General features: G+C 43.6%; 1 protein-coding gene across 1 annotated transcript; it reads left to right on the top strand.

The window, feature by feature from the left end:
* The first annotated feature begins 2,047 nt into the window (after window positions 1-2,047).
* On the top strand, window positions 2,048-19,169 carry LOC122761172 (nuclear factor NF-kappa-B p100 subunit-like). Its single transcript, XM_044016345.1, is given in 20 exon segments — window positions 2,048-2,128; window positions 3,209-3,316; window positions 6,493-6,532; window positions 6,628-6,703; window positions 7,169-7,209; window positions 7,727-7,825; window positions 8,983-9,134; window positions 9,222-9,334; window positions 9,992-10,150; window positions 10,258-10,362; window positions 10,450-10,538; window positions 10,735-10,873; window positions 10,973-11,104; window positions 11,185-11,331; window positions 11,420-11,561; window positions 17,719-17,833; window positions 17,988-18,182; window positions 18,184-18,196; window positions 18,764-18,933; window positions 19,044-19,169. Coding segments are annotated over 19 exon segments (2,055 nt in total). The 5' UTR covers window positions 2,048-2,128; window positions 3,209-3,299; the 3' UTR covers window positions 19,155-19,169.
* Window positions 19,170-19,364: the final 195 nt, after the last annotated feature.

Genomic DNA, 19,364 nt, shown 5'->3' with positions numbered 1-19,364 from the left:
ACGCCTTGCGTCTGGTCGCTACCACTTCCTGTTGCTACAGACTCCTCCCACTTATATTTCACAGGTGGTTCTATTTTCACGCCTTGCGTCTGGTCGCCATCACTTCCTGTTGCTACAGACTCCTCCCACTTATATTTCACAGGTTCTATTTTCACGCCTTGCGTCTGGTCGCTACCACTTCCTGTTGCTACAGACTCTTCACACTTATATTTCACAGGTTCTATTTTCACACCTTGCGTCTGGTACCTACCACTTCCTGACACTACAGGCTCCACCCATGTATATTTCAGAGGTTCTACTTTCCCGCTTTGTGTCTGGTAGCTTCCACTTCCTGCCGCTACAGGCTCCTCCCTCATATAACTCAGAGGTTTTACTTTCACGCTTTGCGTCTGGTAGCTAGCACTTCCTGCCTCTTCATATAAATCATAAACAATGTTGGGGATAAAATCGGAAACATATTTTAGCTCCTCCCCCTCATGAGTTGGTGCTCTTACTTTGTATATAACCTTGCGGATCAACTTGGCACTGGAAATAGGCTCCTCCCCCTCCTCACTGGTGTTTTGCATCTGATTACTTTCACATTCCATCATTGGTAACTCCTCCTTCTCCTCCTGGCTCTCACTTTCTGCTGCCGCTGGCTCTTCCCCCTCTTCATTGGAGTCTTGCATCTGATCGCTCTCTCTTCCTGTCCCTTGTGGCTCCTCCTTGTGTTTTGCAGGCTCCTCCTCATCTTTTGAAGGTTCTACATCTGCCTTTAGGCCATTTTCTGTGTTGCAAACGTCGTCCTGCGTCCCAGACGTCACTTCCTGCGTCGGCTGAGAAACGTCCATCATGATTCTGTCATTGATTATTGTTCACGTGAATCTATTTGTTGACGTGTTGCGTGTGATGCGGTTTCAGCATCATATTGTGAGAGCCACCCCCTGGTGGCTGTTCAGTGTATCGCTCCTTCCAGGTTGGCTTCAGCCAGCAAACCTGAAGACTGTGTTTATGTTCTAGTGTTTGTAAACAAAGAACACATGAGGTCAATCATCGTTTGACAACAACTACTGACTGACATATGATGATGTCACAGGAGATCAAAGGGGAACATGTAGAACAGAACAGACTGGGAGGAGTTTTCTAATACATGTAGGTGGCAGTAATGCAGGTTGTACAGTGAGAGTATCTAATGTCATGCTGCCCTCTGCAGTTCAAACTTCTTCATTGCACTTCCTTCTTCAACCCAAGCTTCCAATAAACCTCAAAGAATCTGGATGATGATAATGATGATGATGATCATCATCATTCAAGGGTTAATGTAAGGGTTATCTTATGGGTTTATTGAAGGGTTGAGTTCAGGTTAGTCTAAGTGCTTATATAGAAGCTTATTTATGTGCTTAAATATGTTATTTAATGTTGAGTGTCAAACATATAATAATGCAATAATTACAACTGAATTTCTTATTACTGCAATTATAAAAACACAGTATATTTAGTATAATTGGTTTTCACATGATGATATTTAGTGTTCTAGTTTCCTGTTGTTTTGCGTGTGTGTGTGTCTGGTGGGCGGGTTCACCAATCAGTGAGCTGCATTTGCCACGTGGCTGCGGAATTCCCCTCGCGCTCCGGGGCTTTCCGCTCTGACTGACAGTCTGCGGTCACCATAGCAACAGGGTTGAGCTGCGTCAGACAGCGGAGATATGTCTTCTGTTTTTGTCGGGAAAGCCTTCAAAATAAAAGTTTTTAAAAAGCTCCGCAGCTGCAGTCGCAGTTTTTTTCCGTTGAAATAAAAACATTTGAAAAAAAACAACAAAAAAAAACAATAATGCTGAAAAAATATCAAGCAAAGTTTTTTTTTTTTAAACAAAGCTGTATATTTATTACACTTTCATGATGTTTTTTTACTTCCTGACGTCATATTTATGTGTTTTTTTAATCATCGACACAAACGTGTGTGTGTGTGTGTTAACGTTTTAAACTTGTTAAAAACGATGGACCGCGCGGTTGTTTACAGTACTTTATTTTGAAAAACCTCAGACGGGAAGTGACGTCAGGAGCGTCGCAGCAGTTTTCCGCTCAGTTTTTATCGTTGAATCTTTTGTGAACAGAAAAGCTGTTAACGAAGCTCGCGCTGGTGCTGCAGGTAAAAACTCACCTTTATCTGTGACGTCACACCTTCAACCTCCTCTGCGTCATTTTTAAATAAACCAACAAGTTAAATCTGCGGGTTTAAAACAAACAAACTTCTTAAATCTGCGGATCAAACGTCGTTTCTGCTGCGGTTTGTTGTGAACTTTAGCTAAAATACGCTAGTGCTAGTTAGTTTAACGGTTAGTTCAGGCTAGTTTAGATTAGTTTAAGGATTAAAGTGTCAATTGAAACTTTATTTTAAGTTTATTTAAGTGCCAGTTAATTCCTCTGTTTTCAGGTTGGATTTAAAGTTTAGTTTAATGGTTTATTTCAGTTAAATGTAAAAGGTTATGATTAAAGATTATTAATTGAAGTGTTGATTTAAATTCAATTTAAGTAATATTTAAGGTCATTTCTAGGTTTGATTTAAGGGTTACTTTAAGGGCAATACTCTCAGGCGAACTGACGCCTTAATTCCCTTTTAAGTGTCAGTTAAAGTTAAAGTTTTTAGACTTAAGGATTGAGTTCAGGTACGTTTTTAGGTTCGTCTGAGTGTTGGTAATTTTAAGTGTATATTTACATTTAATTTAAGCTAATTCCAAGGTTTGATTTAAGGTTTCTTCCATGATTTATTTAAGGGTTAATTAAAGTGGTATTTATTTATGCATTATTTAAGGGCTTATTTCAGGTAAATATTATTTTCAGTATAATTGAAGTGTCAGTTAAAGGGTAGTTTAAGGGTTGTTAAACCCTTACAGATGAATGAGTGAATGATGCTCAGGTGCGTGGGTGAGAGTGAGTTAATCTCCAGATTAATAAATCTGAGTTTAACTGACAGTGAAGCAACACTTTTTTTGCCTTCTAAAAGTCAAAGGTCAGCACAGGTCACAGTTTCCTGACAGTACATTTGTATTTGGATCTGACTGATGCATGATGGGATACGTTGCTTGCTTATTTGGCGAGTTGCAGGCTGCAGATAGCGTGGCCTTCTTTGCCTGGAAGGTGGACACCTGTGACTCTGATTGTGCTAAGCTAAACTATAGCTTGAGGATTGTCGCTGAATGATCACGGAAATTCCCTCTGGTGTTTTCAGACACAACAGCGTCACATGTTGTGATCTGCAGGAAAATCCCTGAGGTAGGAAGAGCAGCCCTCATCTTCATCGCTATTTCTGCTGAGTCATCATGGCCGGAGCGCTGAGGTACGTCTCAGTCACATGACTCATGAGATCTGTGGCGGTTTTCTAAAAAAAAAAAAACAACACACATCACAGTGATATTTGGGAGGTAAACTATTTGAACCATCACGAAACACCTTCATCATGTCCTATCAAAACATGCAGTTTCATCGGGAATGGTGTGCTATGACTTTTCTAAGCATTTTGAGTAACCATGGCGACAAAAATTGCAAAATAATGCAAATAATTTCCACATACACGTGAAGTAAATTATTTCAACCCAACTAAAACAGGGTAGTGGTTAGCACTCTCGCCTTGCAGCGAGAAGACCCGGGTTCGAGCCCCGGTTGGAGGGCCTTTCTGCATGGAGTTTGCATGTTCTCCCCGTGTGTGCGTGGGTTCTCTCCGGGTTCTCCGGCTTCCTCCCACAGTCCAAAAACATGCAATGTGGGGATTAGGTGAATTGGACACTCTAAATTGACCGGAGTGAGTGTGAGAGTGAATGGTTGTTTGTCACTAGCTGTGTGTGGCCCTGCGATGGACTGGCGAACTGTCCAGGGTGTACCCCGCCTATCGCCCGATGTAGCTGAGATTGGCACAGCACCCCCCGCGACCCTCTGGTGGAGGATAAAGCGGTTAGATGATGACTGACTGACTAAAACAGGGGTCTCAAACTGGCGGCCCGGGCGCCACATGTGGCCCTCCAATCGATTTCATGTGGCCCTCCAAACAATATCAAGTTGTAACGAGTCATTTCTATATGTTTTTATTTTTAAATGAATAGATTAATTATGCATTATAAATATGTTTTTTTATTGTTGCATATTAAACAAGCACTCATATTTTGAAATTATTCAATCCAACTTTATTTGTAAAGCACAAAAACAGGCGAGCAACACTGACATTCAGTGAGAGAGAGAGGAGGGCGAGCTGTTGATGTTTCATGTCCTCAGAGACAAAGATGTTTCATGTCCTCAGAGACAAAGATGTTTGTGTCCTCAGAGACAAAGATGTTTCATGTCCTCATAGACAAAGATGTTTGTGTCCTCAGAGACAAAGATGTTTCATGTCCTCAGAGACAAAGATGTTTGTGTCCCCAGAGACAAAGATGACCAAAGACAAAGATGTGTCCTCAGAGACAAAGATGTGTCCTCAGAGACAAAGATGTTTCATGTCCTCAGAGACAAAGATGTTTGTGTCCTCAGAGACAAAGATGTCAGAGACAAAGATGTTTCAGAGACAAAGATGTTTCATGTCCTCAGAAACAAAGATGTTTGTGTCCTCAGAGACAAAGATGTTTCATGTCCTCAGAGACAAAGATGTTTCATGTCCTCAGAGACAAAGATGTTTGTGTCCTCAGAGACCAAGATGTTTGTAGACAAAGATGTTTCATGTCCAGAGACAAAGACGCTTGATCAGAGTTTCATGTCCTCAGAGACAAAATGTTTGTGTCTCAGAGACAAAGTTTCATGTCCTCAGAGACAAAGATGCTTGTGTCCTCAGAGACAAAGATGTTTCATGTCCTCAGAGACAAAGATGTTTGTGTCCTCAGAGACAAAGACTTGTGTCCTCAGAGACAAAGGTGTGTCCTCAGAGACAAAGATGATGTCCTCAGAGAAAGATGTTTCATGTCAGAGACAAAGATGTGTGTGTCCCAGAGACAAAGATGTTTCATGTCCTCAGAGACAAAGATGTTTCATGTCCTCAGAAACAAAGATGTTTTGTCCTCAGAGACAAAGATGTTTGTGTCCTCAGAGACAAAGATGTCCAGTCCAGAGACAAAGATGTTTGTGTCCTCCCTCAGAGACATGTGAGTTTCAAAGATGTTTGTGTCCTCAAGAGACTTTGTGTCCTCCATGTTTCATGTCCTCAGAGACAAAGATGTTTGTGTCCTCAGAGACAAAAAGATGTTTTTGTGTCCTCAGAGCCTAGAACATATGGAGACTGAGAGATCAGAGACAAAAGATGTTTCATGTCCTGACAGAGACAGATGTTTGTGTCCTCAGAGACAAAGATGCATGTCCTCAGAGACAAAGATGTCCTCAGAGAAGATGTTTGTCCCAGAGACATGCTTTGTCCTCAGAGACAAAGATGTTTCATGTCCTCAGAGACAAAGATGTTTGTGTCCAAAGATGTTTGTGTCCTCAGAGACAAAGATGTTTGTGTCCTCAGAGACAAAGATGTTTCATGTCCTCAGAGATGTTTGTGTCCTCAGAGATAAAGATGTTTGTGTCCTCAGAGATTAAGATGTTTGTGTCCTCAGGTGATGTCCAGCAGGAGGCAGCACTGAGGTCACATGGAGAGAATAAGGAGCTTTTTCACTGAAATCACCTCTGTAGTTTCCTGCTGAGGTCAAAGGTCACTCTTTAACAAACAAACTTCCCCTCAGTTTTTCTCCTGTGTTCATGTTAATGAGTTAATGACTCTGCTGCCGTGTAATTGGTTGTCAGCAGCATCATCATGGTGGGGGGGGCTGTCCCCACAGTGGGGGAAATGTTTGACGAGACAACGTCAAGTCAAAGTGAGACAGAGAAAACAGGAAGTGAGAGAAAAACAGAGGAGAATTCACAGGTTTGTCCTTTAATCCAGCTGCTGTGTGTGTGTGTGTGTCTGTGTGTCTGTCACTGCACACAGTCACAGCAGCAGCAGTGACATCATCATGAGTAGCCCCTCCCCCCTCCTGTGCTGATCTGGAATTCTGGGGGTTTTCCTCGCTCGGCCACTTCCAGGAAGTGACTGAAAAGAGAGAGAGGAGGGCGAGCAACACTGACATTCAGTGAGAGAGAGAGAGAGGAAGGGGAGCGACACTGACACTCGGTGAGAGAGAGAGAGAGAGAGGAGGGCGAGGACACTGACATTCAGTGAGAGAGAGAGAGAGAGAGAGAGAGGAGGGCGAGCGACACTGACATTCAGAGAGAGAGAGAGAGGAGGGGAGCGACACTGACAGAGAGAGAGAGCAGGGCGAGCGACACTGACGCTCAGTGAGAGAGACAGAGGAGGGCGAGCGACACTGACACTCAGTGAGAGAGACAGAGGAGGGCGAGCGACACTGACACTCAGTGAGAGAGAGAGAGGAGAAGAAGAGTGTTGAAAGTGAAACAGCAGCAGGTTTATATTTATTTGTTGTTTTTTGTTTGTTTGTGTCAGTGAGTCACACACACACACACACACACACACTCACTCTTGTGTGTGTTTTTCAGGATGACTGAAGCTCAGTTCATCAACGTCTACGACAGCGACGTGAGTCTAAAAATAATTCAATTCTGCTACAGGAAGTTCTCATTTGAAGGATTTTCAAAATAAGATGCATGTGTTGATTTTTGTATTTTTTTCAGCTGCAGTTGAATCTGATGCCGTACGACTACATCCCTCCTGTGGACATTAAGACGGAACCGTACATACCTGAGACAGGTACGCAGTGACGTCATCATCGCAATTAGAACACATTTAGAGTTTAATTTTGTCCATTAATTTTTGATAAACACCAGAGACAAACTCAGAGACAAAGACGTGTCCACAGAGACAAAGATGTGTCCACAGACGTGTCCACAGAGACAAAGACCTTCTCAGTTGATGCTCAGACGACTTCAGCTCATATATATGATGGCGTCTATGATGTAAAGAAACCGAACCATGTTTCACTGGAATCAGACGTTTCTGGTCCCAACCGAACTCATCTATTCTTGTAAACACAGAACTGAACTTCCTGCTCTTACAGGAAGTGACTGTGAAGGAGCGGCGCCTGTGAACGTAGAGCTGGACTTTCTAGAAGTTACTCACTGGGAAAACACCTACCTTTTGACCACGTGTGAAGAATCTACATGTTTTTGTGTTGTTTTTTTTTCAGTCACCACGAGTTCTGTGTTTGTGTTTCAGCTCATGGTCCATACGTCCAGATCATCGAAGAACCAAAACAGGTGAGAAAATGATTGATGATTCAACCTGGCTGCCAGCATAGACACAAGCGAACAAAAACTGATTTTATCCACTTCCTCTACGTCACATGATCACATCTTTATCTCACTGTTAGACAGATTTTATAACACGGAACTGAAGTTTGTAAACCACTCACACACACACACACACACACACACACACACACACACTCACACACACTCACTCTCCCACACCAAACCTCATAGAGAAAATCAGTGATTTTCACATCACACACACACACACTGTTGCCTCCATCACTAAGTTCAAATATCTTATTTTGTCACTTCAGTGTTTGAAATCCAACGTTCAGATTGACCTCAGTGACACAAAGTGACCACACGAGGCAGCATAGGAGCAGCAGCTCCTGCTGAAATCACTGATTTTTCTCTCTCTCTTCTTAGTGAAGAAAATCATGAGACGTTCTGGAACTGTCCGACTTTTCAGTTTCCATATCAGAGATGATCATATTTGTGTGTGTGTGTGTGTGTGTGTAACCAGAGGGGATTTCGTTTCCGTTATGAGTGTGAGGGTCCGTCTCATGGTGGTTTGCCCGGTGCCTCCAGTGAGAAGAACAGGAGAACATATCCGACTGTAAAGGTGAGTGACTTCATTGTTTACCTGCTGATAACCATGACAACAACAAGTGACCAATCAACATATCATTTACAACCTGCAAGAAATGTGTTTTCTGTGTGGATGAAAATGATTTTCCTAAACTTGTTCTCGTGTACAGGTCAAAATAGTTGAATTATCCCTTTTAAAAAGTCACACAGTTTATATTCTCCAACGTCTTTAATCATCTTTAAAGACAACATTTCATTGATCACACATTGATCACACATCCTCATGTACAAGCTTTTAATTTGAAAGGGTTCCAGGGGCCTAGAGTTGTCACGATACCAAAATGAGTAACCACGATACTATACCAGACAAAGTATCACAGTTCCGGGTAGTATTGCAATACTGTGGCCTTTTTTGTTATTATAATTTTTATGAACTGCAATGTATTTGTACAAGTTATAAATACTTATTAATTACTTATAATGTTGTTTGGTGCATGATAAACATATATATTTATTAATATATATACATAATATAAATATATATTTATGATTATACATATATATATAATCATTCAGTTTCCTTTGCACATTAATTTATGTTTAACTAATATAAATAATCAACTTTAAAAAAACTATTTGACAATAATGCTTCTTCTTCAACATAATAAACCATAGAGAACAAAATACAATAAACAGGAACTGATTCCCTGTGAAAACTTTATTTTTATGCCTTTTCTATGTACTTTATACTTTGACATCCTTTAACTCATGTTTTGAGTATGATGATGTGATGCCGGTGGAAATACGCCACAAGTCCTCACTCTGAGGCACACGCAAGCGTCCGTCCCTCATCTCAGGCTTAACTAACTCAGAGTTTTCACTTAACCTGCTTTCTGAAATGGCCCCCAGGAAGGAGGCAGCTTCATGACCTGATTGTTGTGGTTTGTTTGTTTAATTCAATTCAATTCAATGTTATTTGTATAGCGCCAAATCATAACATACATGATCTCAGGTCTGTACATAGACAACATCAAGGAGAGCAGAGAAACACAACAGTTCACACAATGACAAACACTAGGCATCAGTGGAGAGAAAAAACTCTGACAGAACCAGACTCACAGATGTGAAGTCATCTGCCTCGACCGGTTGGGGTGAAAGGAAAAATGGGGGATTTACTGTTTTGTGTCTCAGATCAACAACTACGTGGGTCACGCTCGGGTCGAGGTCCAGCTGGTGACACACACAGATCCTCCACAAGTCCACGCCCACAGCCTGGTGGGACGCCACTGCACCGAGAAAGGCACCTGCACGCTGGATGTCGGCCCCAACGACCTCACCGCCTCGTCAGTGTCCAAAACAAACAAACAAACAAAATGGAGTAATATGTAAACAATAGTGTTGGCGCTGACTGATGATGTCACTTCCTGCAGGTTCAGTAACCTCGGGATTCTTCACGTGACCAAGAAAGGTGTCGTCGATATTTTGTACAAAAGACTGAGAGACGAGAGGAAGCGACAGAAAGGAGCGCACTGCACACTGACAGGTACAAGAGCACCTGAACACATCACGCACTGCACACTGACAGGTACAAGAGCACCTGAACACATCACGCACTGCACACTGACAGGTACGAGAGCACCTGAACGCCTCACGCACTGCACACTGACAGGTACAAGAGCACCACGCCTCACGCACCGCACCTGGTACAAGAGTACCTGAACAGCACTGCACACTGACAGGTACAAGAGCACCTGAACGCCTCAGGCACTGCACACTGATAGGTGCAAGAGCACCTGAACACATCACGCACTGCACACTGATGGGTGCAAGAGCACCTGAACACATCGCGCACTGCACCAAGAGCACCTGAGCGCCTCAGGCACTGCAGTACAAAGCACCTGAACACATCCGCGCACACTGACAGTCTTCGAGCACTGCACACTGACAAGAGCACCCTGAGCGCCTCAGGCATTGACAGGTACAAAGAGCACCTGAACACATCACGGTAGGTGCAGCACCTGAACACATCACGCGACTGCACACACCGCAGGCAGGTACAAGAGCCCCTGAACACATCACGCACCGCACACTGACAGGTACAAGAGCCCCTGAACACATCACGCACTGCACACTGACAGGTAAAAGAGCACCTGAATGCATCATGATGATGATGGTGATGGTGAGATGTCACTTCCTGCAGACGATGAGGACACCTCGTGTCTGAAGGAGGCAAAGGAACTGGGGAAAGTGATGGACCTGAACATCGTCAGGTTAAAGTTCACCGCCTTCCTTCAGGACAGTAACGGAGGATTCACCAGAGCGCTCAAACCTGTCGTCTCCAACCCCATCTATGACAGCAGTGAGTCAGCGCTGCGCACGGGGAAGGGGGTGCGGGGTGGGCAGGAGTTAAGGAGGGGGTGTGGCCAACAGTTGTTTAATCCACTCGTGTTGGGTTTTTTTCGCCAGAGTCTCCGAATGCGTCCAACCTGAAAATCTCTCGGATGGACAAGACGTGCGGCTCTGTGCTCGGAGGAGACGAGATCTTCCTGCTCTGTGACAAAGTGCAGAAAGGTTATGTGACTTCCTGTAAGCCTTTCAAAATAAGAGCACAATGAACGATTTGAACGTCCCTGATTAATCAGAGCCGATGTGTCACAGATGACATTGAGATTCGCTTCTATGAGGAGGACGACGAGGGCGGCTGGGAGGCGTTCGGAGACTTTTCACCCACCGACGTTCACAAACAGGTACACACACACACACACACTGTTGTTGTAGTTATTGTTGTTCATTTTTATGTATTTTAATCATTTTAGTTTTGCATGTCATCTTTGATGTTATTGTTTCTTCTTCTTTGGTTGTTTTAAAGTGTTGTTGTAATTAAGTTGATTTATTTGTATTCACAAACGCGTCGGTCCCTTGCTCGCCCCCTCTCTCTCTCAGTACGCCATCGTGTTTAAGACGCCGCCGTATCACAGCACAGAGATCGAGCGTCCCGTCACCGTCTTCCTGCAGCTGAAGAGGAAGAAGGCCGGCGACAGCAGTGACCCCAAACAGTTCACTTACATCCCACAGGTCCAAGGTCAGTCTCCGCTGCCGCCGCCATCATCATCATCATCGTCGCTGCCGCCGTGTGGCATCACGGAGACGTGGTGTTTACAGTCTGTGTTTTCTCTGTCAGACAAAGAGGAAGTGATGAGGAAGAAGCAGAAGCCACTGCCGCACTATGAAACCTGGAGAGGAGGAGGAGGAGCCGGGGGGTTCGGGGGAGGAGGAGGTGGAGGAGGCGGGGCTGGAGGAGGAGGAGGAGGAGGTGAGGATTTAAAGATGAAGAAGTTAAATCCTGGGCTGCGTATGTGAGAGAGTCATTGTGATGATTTTAACTTCCTGCAGGATTTCAGTTCAACCAGCAGATGAACGGAGGGGGAGGAGTCTTCTTCACAGGAGGCTTCACAGGTTTCGGCGGAGGGGGAGGGTCTCAGATGTCAGGCTCTGCCCCTCAGACTGGTTCACAGCTGCAGCAGCAGTTGTTTCAGATCGGTGAGACTCATCGTCCCGATCATGTGACCTCACTGGTCAGTGTATATCACCTGATTGTCACAGGTTTTTTTTTTTTTTTCTTCTGCAGCGACAACGCTTCACAGTCGAGCATCGACGAGTGCACGAAACACTGCCGCCGCCCTGCTGGAGTACTGCAGCACCGGCGACGCCCGAGTCCTCCTCGCCATCCAAAGACATCTGTGCGGCGTCCAGGACACTAACGGAGACACGTGAGTTCAGACTGACGTGATTTCACACTGACGTGAGTTCACGCTGTCGTGAGTTCACACTGATGCGAGTTCACACTGACGTGAGTTCACACTGACGTGAGTTCACACTGACGTGAGTTCACACTGATGCGAGTTCACACTGACGTGAGTTCACACTGACGCGAGTTCACACTGACGTGAGTTCACACTGATGCGAGTTCACATTCACATTCACAGACACATTCACAAATGAATAAACAGGATAAACACCAACTGTGCTTAATTCCTGGAGTGGTACAGATAACAGCTGGAAGTCGGGTTTTGCTCTGAGAAAGTAAAGTAAAATAAGATAGAAAAGAGAATATATATATATATATATATATATATATATATATATATATATATAAATTATGAACCCACAGATGGGTCAAAAGCAGGCATCAGGCCAATTTGTACACTTGGTATTGGTGACATAGAAACAAAAAGCAAAGTGTGAGGGATCCAGTCCCTATGTAGTTTTTAAATTGTGAAAGTATTCCAGAAAGGGTCCCCACACTTTCTGAAACTACAGATCGAGTAATGTATTTTTTCGAGATTTAGACAAGACATAACATCTCTCAACCACTGAGCGTGGGTGGGCGGGACAGCATCTCTCCATCGCAGCAATATTGCACGCCTGGCCAGGAGAGAGGCGAAAGACAGAACTCGCCGTTTAGCTGGGGTCAGGCGCACATCGACCTCACTCGCAGTTTGGAAAAGACCGACCAAAGGGTTGGGTTCTATGTTCAAATTGACAATCAGGGACAAGGTTTGGAAAACTTCCCTCCAGTATTTCTCAAGGCTAGGACATGTCCAAAACATGTGGATGAGTGAAGCCTCCGCCCTCTTACATTTGTTGCACCAGGGATCCACATCTGGGTGAAAACGAGATCATTTGGCTTTGGATATATGGGTCCTGTGTACAACTTTGAATTGCAGTAAGCAGTGACGGGCACAAAGCGAAGTGGAGTTTATCAATTTAAAAATGGTGTCCCACATTTCTTCTGACAAGGACAAATCCAGATCTTGCTCCCATGCAATTTTAATGTTGTCAAGTGGGGCCCGTCTTATACCTAGCAGTTTATTAAAGACAATGGAGATCAAACCCCTGCGTGATGGCTGTAAATTGAGAAGTGCATCAGCAATGTTCACATCAGGTGTCTGAGGGAAGCTTGGTATCTGACAGCGAAGAAAGAATGATTCGTTAGTTCAGACTGACGCGAGTTCAGACTGACGGGATTTCAGACTGACGTTAGTTCAATTCAATTCAATTCAATTTTATTTGTATAGCGCCAAATCATAACATACATGATCTCAGGTCTGTACATAGACAACATCAAAGAGAGCAGAGAAACACAACAGTTCACACAATGAGCAAACACTAGGCATCAGTGGAGAGAAAAAACTCCCTCTTAACAGAAGAAGAAATCTCTGACAGAACCAGACTCACAGATGTGCGGTCATCTGCCTCGACCGGTTGGGGTGAAAGGAAAAATGGGGGACAGTGGAGAGGTGGGGGAGAGAAAGGACAAGAGGGAGATGAGGTAGAGACAGAAGAGAGAGAGAGACCAGCAGCAGATACACAACAACTGTATCAGGTTACAAGTTTATACAGTTACTGATATCGACTTTTTAATTATAGCACAATAATAATGGTGATGATATGTATGATATGGATAGCCTCGAAAACTGGATCTGGATCCTGCAACCTGCAAGATGAGAATACAGAGAGAGAGAGAGGGAAGGAAGGAAAGACACACACTAGGGAGAGAAAGAGACAATGTTAATGACATATAAAAAGTCATAATCATATCCTGAGTGTGAGAGAGTGAATGTGCGTGTACCACAGGAAAATCCCCCAGCAGTTTAGTTCTATAGCAGCAGAACTAAGAGATGGTCCAGGTTTCCCTGAACCTGCTCTAACTATAAGCTTTATCAAAAAGGAAAGTTTTAAGTTTAACTTTAAATACAGAGAGAGGCTCCGCCTCCCGAACTATGATTGGAAGCTGGTTCCACAGGAGAGGAGGAGCCTGGTAACTAAAGGCTCGGCCTCCCATTCTACTCTTACAGACTCTGGGAACCACAAGTAAACCTGTGTTTTGTGACCTAAGTGGTCTGTTAGGGTGATAGGGTAAGACTAGGTCTTTCAGGTATGAAGGGGCGTGACCATGAAGTGCTTTGTACGTGAGGAGGAGGATTTTAAATTGAATTCTAAACTGTGGGTGGAGCCAGTGTAGAGAAGCTAACACTGGAGTTATCATGTCTCTCTTTCTAATTCCTGTCAGAACTCGTGCTGCAGCATTTTGAATGAACTGAAGGGTTCTAACAGACTTGTTGGAACATCCTGATAATAAGGAGTTACAGTAATCTAATCTAGATTAACAAAAGCATGAACTAGTTTTTCAGCATCCTGTAAAGACAGAATGTTTCTAATTTTCATAATGTTCCGCAGGTGGAAGAAGGCTGTTCTGGAAATGAGTTTTATGTGTGAATCAAAAGACATTTCCTGGTCAAAAGTAACTCCAAGGTTCCTCACAGTGGAACTGGAAGCCATGGTGATGTCATCTAAAGTGACAATGTGATCAGAAAGTTTTTCTCTGAGGTGTTTAGGGCCGAGTATAAAAGTTTAAAAGCAGAAAGTTACAGGTCATCCAGGACTTAATGTCTCTGAGACATTCCTGGAGTTGAACAACCTGATTTATTTCATCCGGCCTCATTGATAAATATAGCTGTGTGTCATCTGCATAACAATGAAAGTCTATGTTGTGCTTCCTAATAATGTTCCCTAGAGGAAGCATATATAAGGTAAAAAGTATAGGCCCAAGCACTGAGCCTTGTGGAACTCCACAATTAACTTGTGTTTGTAGTGAGGCTTTATCATTAACATGAACAAACTGGAATCTATCAGATAAGTATGATTTAAACCAGCAGAGGGCAGCACCTGTGATACCAAGAGTCTGCTCCAATCTCTGCAGTAGAATATCATGATCAATGGTGTCAAATGCAGGACTAAGATCTAACAGGACAAGTAAAGAAACTAGACCATTATCTGAGTTACTAACTTTAACTAGTGCTGTTTCTGTGCTATGGTTTAATCTAAAACCTGACTGAAAATCTTCAAACAGGCCATTAATGCGCAAATATTCACATCATTGATTGGCAACTGCCTTTTCTAAGATTTTAGAGACAAAGGGAAGATTAGATATCGGTCGGTAATTAGCTAAAATATCTGGGTCAAGGGTCGCTTTTTTGAGAAGGGGTTTAATAACTGCTATTTTAAACGTTTGGGGCACATATCCAGTTAATAAGGATAGATTAATTTGAGTTAATATAGAGTTGTTAATTAAAGGAAACACATCTTTAAACAGTTTGGTGGGGATAGGATCTAACTGACAGGTTGATGGCTTAGATGATGAAACTAATGATGTTAACTCAGGGAGATCTATAGGGGAGAAACTGTCTAACTGTGCACCTGGTGCTTCTAAAGCTCTTGTACTAGAAGATGAGTCAGTCCCAATATGAGGGAGGAGATGATCCATTTTTTCTCTAATTGATGTTATTTTATTCACAAAGACGTTGATAAAGTCATCACTGCTCAGTGTTAAAGGAATAGATGGTTCAGTGGAGCTGTGGCTCTGTGTCAGCCTGGCTACAGTGCTGAAAAGAAATCTATGATTATTCTTATTTTCTTCAATTAAAGAAGAATAATAGGCAACTCTAGCTTTGTGTAGGGCTTTTTTGTAAGCTACAAAACCATCTTTCCAGGCTATATGAAGTTCCTCTAGGTTACTGGAACACCATTTTCTTTCTAATCTACGTAACGTCTGTTTAAGAGCACAAGTATTGGAGTTAAACCATGGTGCTCGTCTCATCGGATTCACCACTTTCAACACAGTCTAATGTAGTACGCAGTGAGGCTGCTGTACTATCAACAAGGTTATCTATGAGGGCGGGAGTAAAATCACAAAAGGTACCTTCAGATGTACTGACATATGGCACCGAGTTAAATAAAGGTTGCACTGTCTCTTTGAATGTATTCATATTATTATCAGACAGTATTTCTTATTTATGTTGTTGTAGTTCATTATAGTACAATTAAATATGAGTAAATAATGATCAGTAAGGAGAGGGTTTTGAGGAACTATGTTTAAGTTATCAATATCAATACCATAAGTTAAAACAATGTCAAGGGTGTGATTAAGGCAATGAGTTGGTTTATTAACGTGTTGAATAAAACCTATTGATTCCAACAGCGAGTTAAATGCGCAGCTAAGACTATCAAGTTCAGGTTATCAGGTTTTAAGCACTAACTCAGATAAGAACTCATAGAACTCTGAATAAGGTGTAGGTGGACGATTGATAAATATAGCTGTGTGTCATCTGCATAACAATGAAAGTGTATGTTGTGCTTCCTAATAATGTTCCCTAGAGGAAGCATATATAAGGTAAAAAGTATAGGCCCAAGCACTGAGCCCTGTGGAACTCCACAATTAACTTGTGTTTGTAGTGAGGCTTTATCATTAACATGAACAAACTGGAATCTATCAGATAAGTATGATTTAAACCAGCAGAGGGCAGCACCTGTGATACCAAGAGTCTGTGGACGATAAACTGTGACTATCATAACTGGTTTCTGTGATTTACAACAAAGATGAGATAGATTAAGAATAAGGCTTTCAAACAATGAATATCCTGGTTTGGGCTTGGGATTGATTAATAATCTAGTATTAAAAATGGCTGCTACTCCTCCTCCTCGGCCTGAGCTTCTAGGAATATGGGTATTAGCATGAGTGGGTGGAGTTGACTCATTTAGACTAACGTAATCGTCTTCATGTAACCATATTATTCTTCAGTCAGTCAGTCATCATCTATCGCTTTATCCTCCACCAGAGGGTCACGGGGGGTGCTGTGCCAATCTCAGTGACATCGGGCGATAGGTGGGGTACACCCTGGACAGTTGGCCAGTCCATCGCAGGGCCACACACACACACACAGATAGAGACAAACAACAATTCACTCTCACACTCACTCCTATGGTCAATTTAGAGTGTCCAATTTACCTAATCCCCACATTGCATGTTTTTGGACTGTGGGAGGAAGCCGGAGAACCCGGAGAGAACCCACGCACACACGGGGAGAACATGCAAACTCCATGCAGAAAGGCCCTTGTTCCAACCGGGGCTCGAACCCCGGTCTTCTTGCTGCAAGGCTAACCACTAAACCACCGTTTGGCCCTATTATTCTTCATATTTAATTTATTTCATTCATATTTATGTTATTTATTTGCATTTTTATTTTATTATGTATTGACCATAATAAATGTTGTATAAATGGTCTGTATTTGTCTTGTGATGTGTCTTAAATGTAATAATATTTTTACTGTAAAAAAATTGCCAATAAGAAATGAACAGTATCGGTATCAATATCGATGAAAATGCAAGAAAAAGTATCGGTATCGTATCGAATCCTATAAGTGTGGTATAGCCCATCCCTATAAGACACGCTGCTGTTTACAGGAGGGGTGAGATTCACCAGTGACGTAATTAGTCAACAGAAGTGCCTTGCTGCTTTGTAGAGTCAGGAAAACAATAAAACCCTGCACTCTCAGCAGTGGCTTTTAGGGCTTCATAGACGAGGCAATGACGCAGATACACACCCAAATGCAGCGTTAATTGGCACTTCCAGGCTATGGCCTCTTTAAAACAGATTTTGAAGAGAATGACCTTATATTTAATAGTCCAAATTTAAAAGTGGTATTATTTGACTCTATTTTATTGTGGTTTTAATCTTTATTAAGTTAGAATGTCTAACTCCTCTTCTGTTTGTTATTGATTTATTTATTTTAGTTTTTACTTTAGTAGGTCGAGGGGCAGACACAGTCTCTATGGGGTTTTTAATTGGTGACTGCTCGAAACGAAGCACACAGAAGCATGAAAGACTGCAACTCTGTGTCCTGGTTCACACTTAAGCGAGTTCACACTAACATGATTTATGACTGACGTGAGTTCACACTGAAGTGAGTTCACACTGACGTGAGTTCAGACTGACACGATTTCAGACTGACACGATTTCAGACTGACACGATTTCAGACTGATGTGATTTCAGACTGACACGATTTTTGCGTCTGTTTTCCCACAGTCCTTTGCACCTGGCCGTCATCCACCAGCAGACGAGCGTCGTGCAACAGCTGATCCACACTCTGCTCAGCAGCGAGCAGCGCCGCATCCTCAACACGGCTAACAACCTGCGACAGGTGAGTAGGCCCCACCTCTCAGCCAGTCATACGACAGGACAGGTGACAATGCAACAATTTCCTGTTGCGATCTTCCCAATATTATGATTGTATATCTATTAACATTAGCTAGCATAATACGTTGGCACCTGATCTTTGACCCCTCCCACTACAGACTCCTCTCCACCTGGCCGTGATCACACGGCAGGTGAAAGTGGTGGAGGCACTGCTGAGAGCGGGGGCGGACCCCAGTCTGACAGACCAACATGGCCGCAGCCCACTCCATCTGGCGGCGCTGGCCGGAGACAACGCCGCGGTCCGCCTTCTACTGGCTCACCTGGGAGAAAGCCACGCCCACTTGGTCAACACGCCCTGACTACGACGGTGAGATGAGGGAACATCAGTGGGGCGTTCATGTTGTCGGGTGTTAAAAAAATTGTTGAGATCCAGAGGAAGGAGATTGGAGTCAGCTCAGTGTCCAAGGGTTTAATCTTGTACAAGAGGAGCATTCACAAAGCAACACACACAGGCCAGTTACAAAGTGAAGATCACTGGTCAGCTATCAGCATGAGGTCAGACTGTGCCCAAGGACTGTTTAATCTTGTACAAGAGGAGCATTCACAAAGCAACACACACAGGCCAGTTACAAAGTGAAGACTCTCTGTCTCACTGGGTCAGCTATCACCCTGCCATGAGGTGCAGACCCCCGCCTCTGTGGGACTGTTATCACCCTGCCATGAGGTGCAGACCCCCACCTCTGTGGGACTGTTATCACCCTGCCATGAGGTGCAGACCCATTGTCTCTATTCACAAGTCACATCGAACAGTTACATTAACACTACAAAGGGTCACAGGTCACATCAGACGGTTGCATTGAACATTTGTCTTCATGTATTACATGAGGTACATGAGGTAACGTGTCGTCCTCATTTCTGTCTCTGCCCCTTACAGGTCTCCACCCCCTGCACCTAGCGGTGAAGAGAGACGCAGAGCGCTGCCTCCGCCTACTGGTGGAGGGTGGAGCCAAGATCAATGCACCTGAGCAGAAGAGCGGAAACACGGCGCTGCACCTGGCCGTCAGAGAAGATCTGTTCAAGGTGGCGTGTACACTCATCACCGAGGTACGACGCCCACCTCTGACCTTTGACTTCTGCTGTCAGTTAACAATAATGAAATTAGTCTGTACATTTCTGCTGAGTCATGTGACACACAGTGACTCGTGTGTTTTCAGCTCAAGGCCGACGTCAACGCCTGCACGTTTGGAGGAAACACGCCGCTGCACCTGGCCGCCGCTCTGGGTTCACCCACGCTCTGCTCCATGCTCATCGCCGCAGGTCAGTGATGTCACAGACGTGATTATAGACTGATGTGATTGCTCACGAAACTAGTCTGTACATTTCTGCTGAGTCATGTGACACACTGACGTGATTTCACACTGACGTGATTTCACACTGACGTGAGTTCAGACTGACGTGATTTCACACTCACGTGATTTCACACTGACGTGAGTTTAGACTGACGTGATTTCAGACTGACGTGAGTTCAGACTGAC

The sequence above is a fragment of the Solea senegalensis genome, unplaced genomic scaffold (genome assembly GCF_019176455.1).
Source record: "Solea senegalensis isolate Sse05_10M unplaced genomic scaffold, IFAPA_SoseM_1 scf7180000014398, whole genome shotgun sequence".
NCBI classification, from domain to species: Eukaryota; Metazoa; Chordata; class Actinopteri; order Pleuronectiformes; family Soleidae; genus Solea; species Solea senegalensis.
The sequence above is the reverse complement of the archived record's forward strand: the minus strand, read 5'-3'. Positions and strand labels throughout refer to the sequence as shown.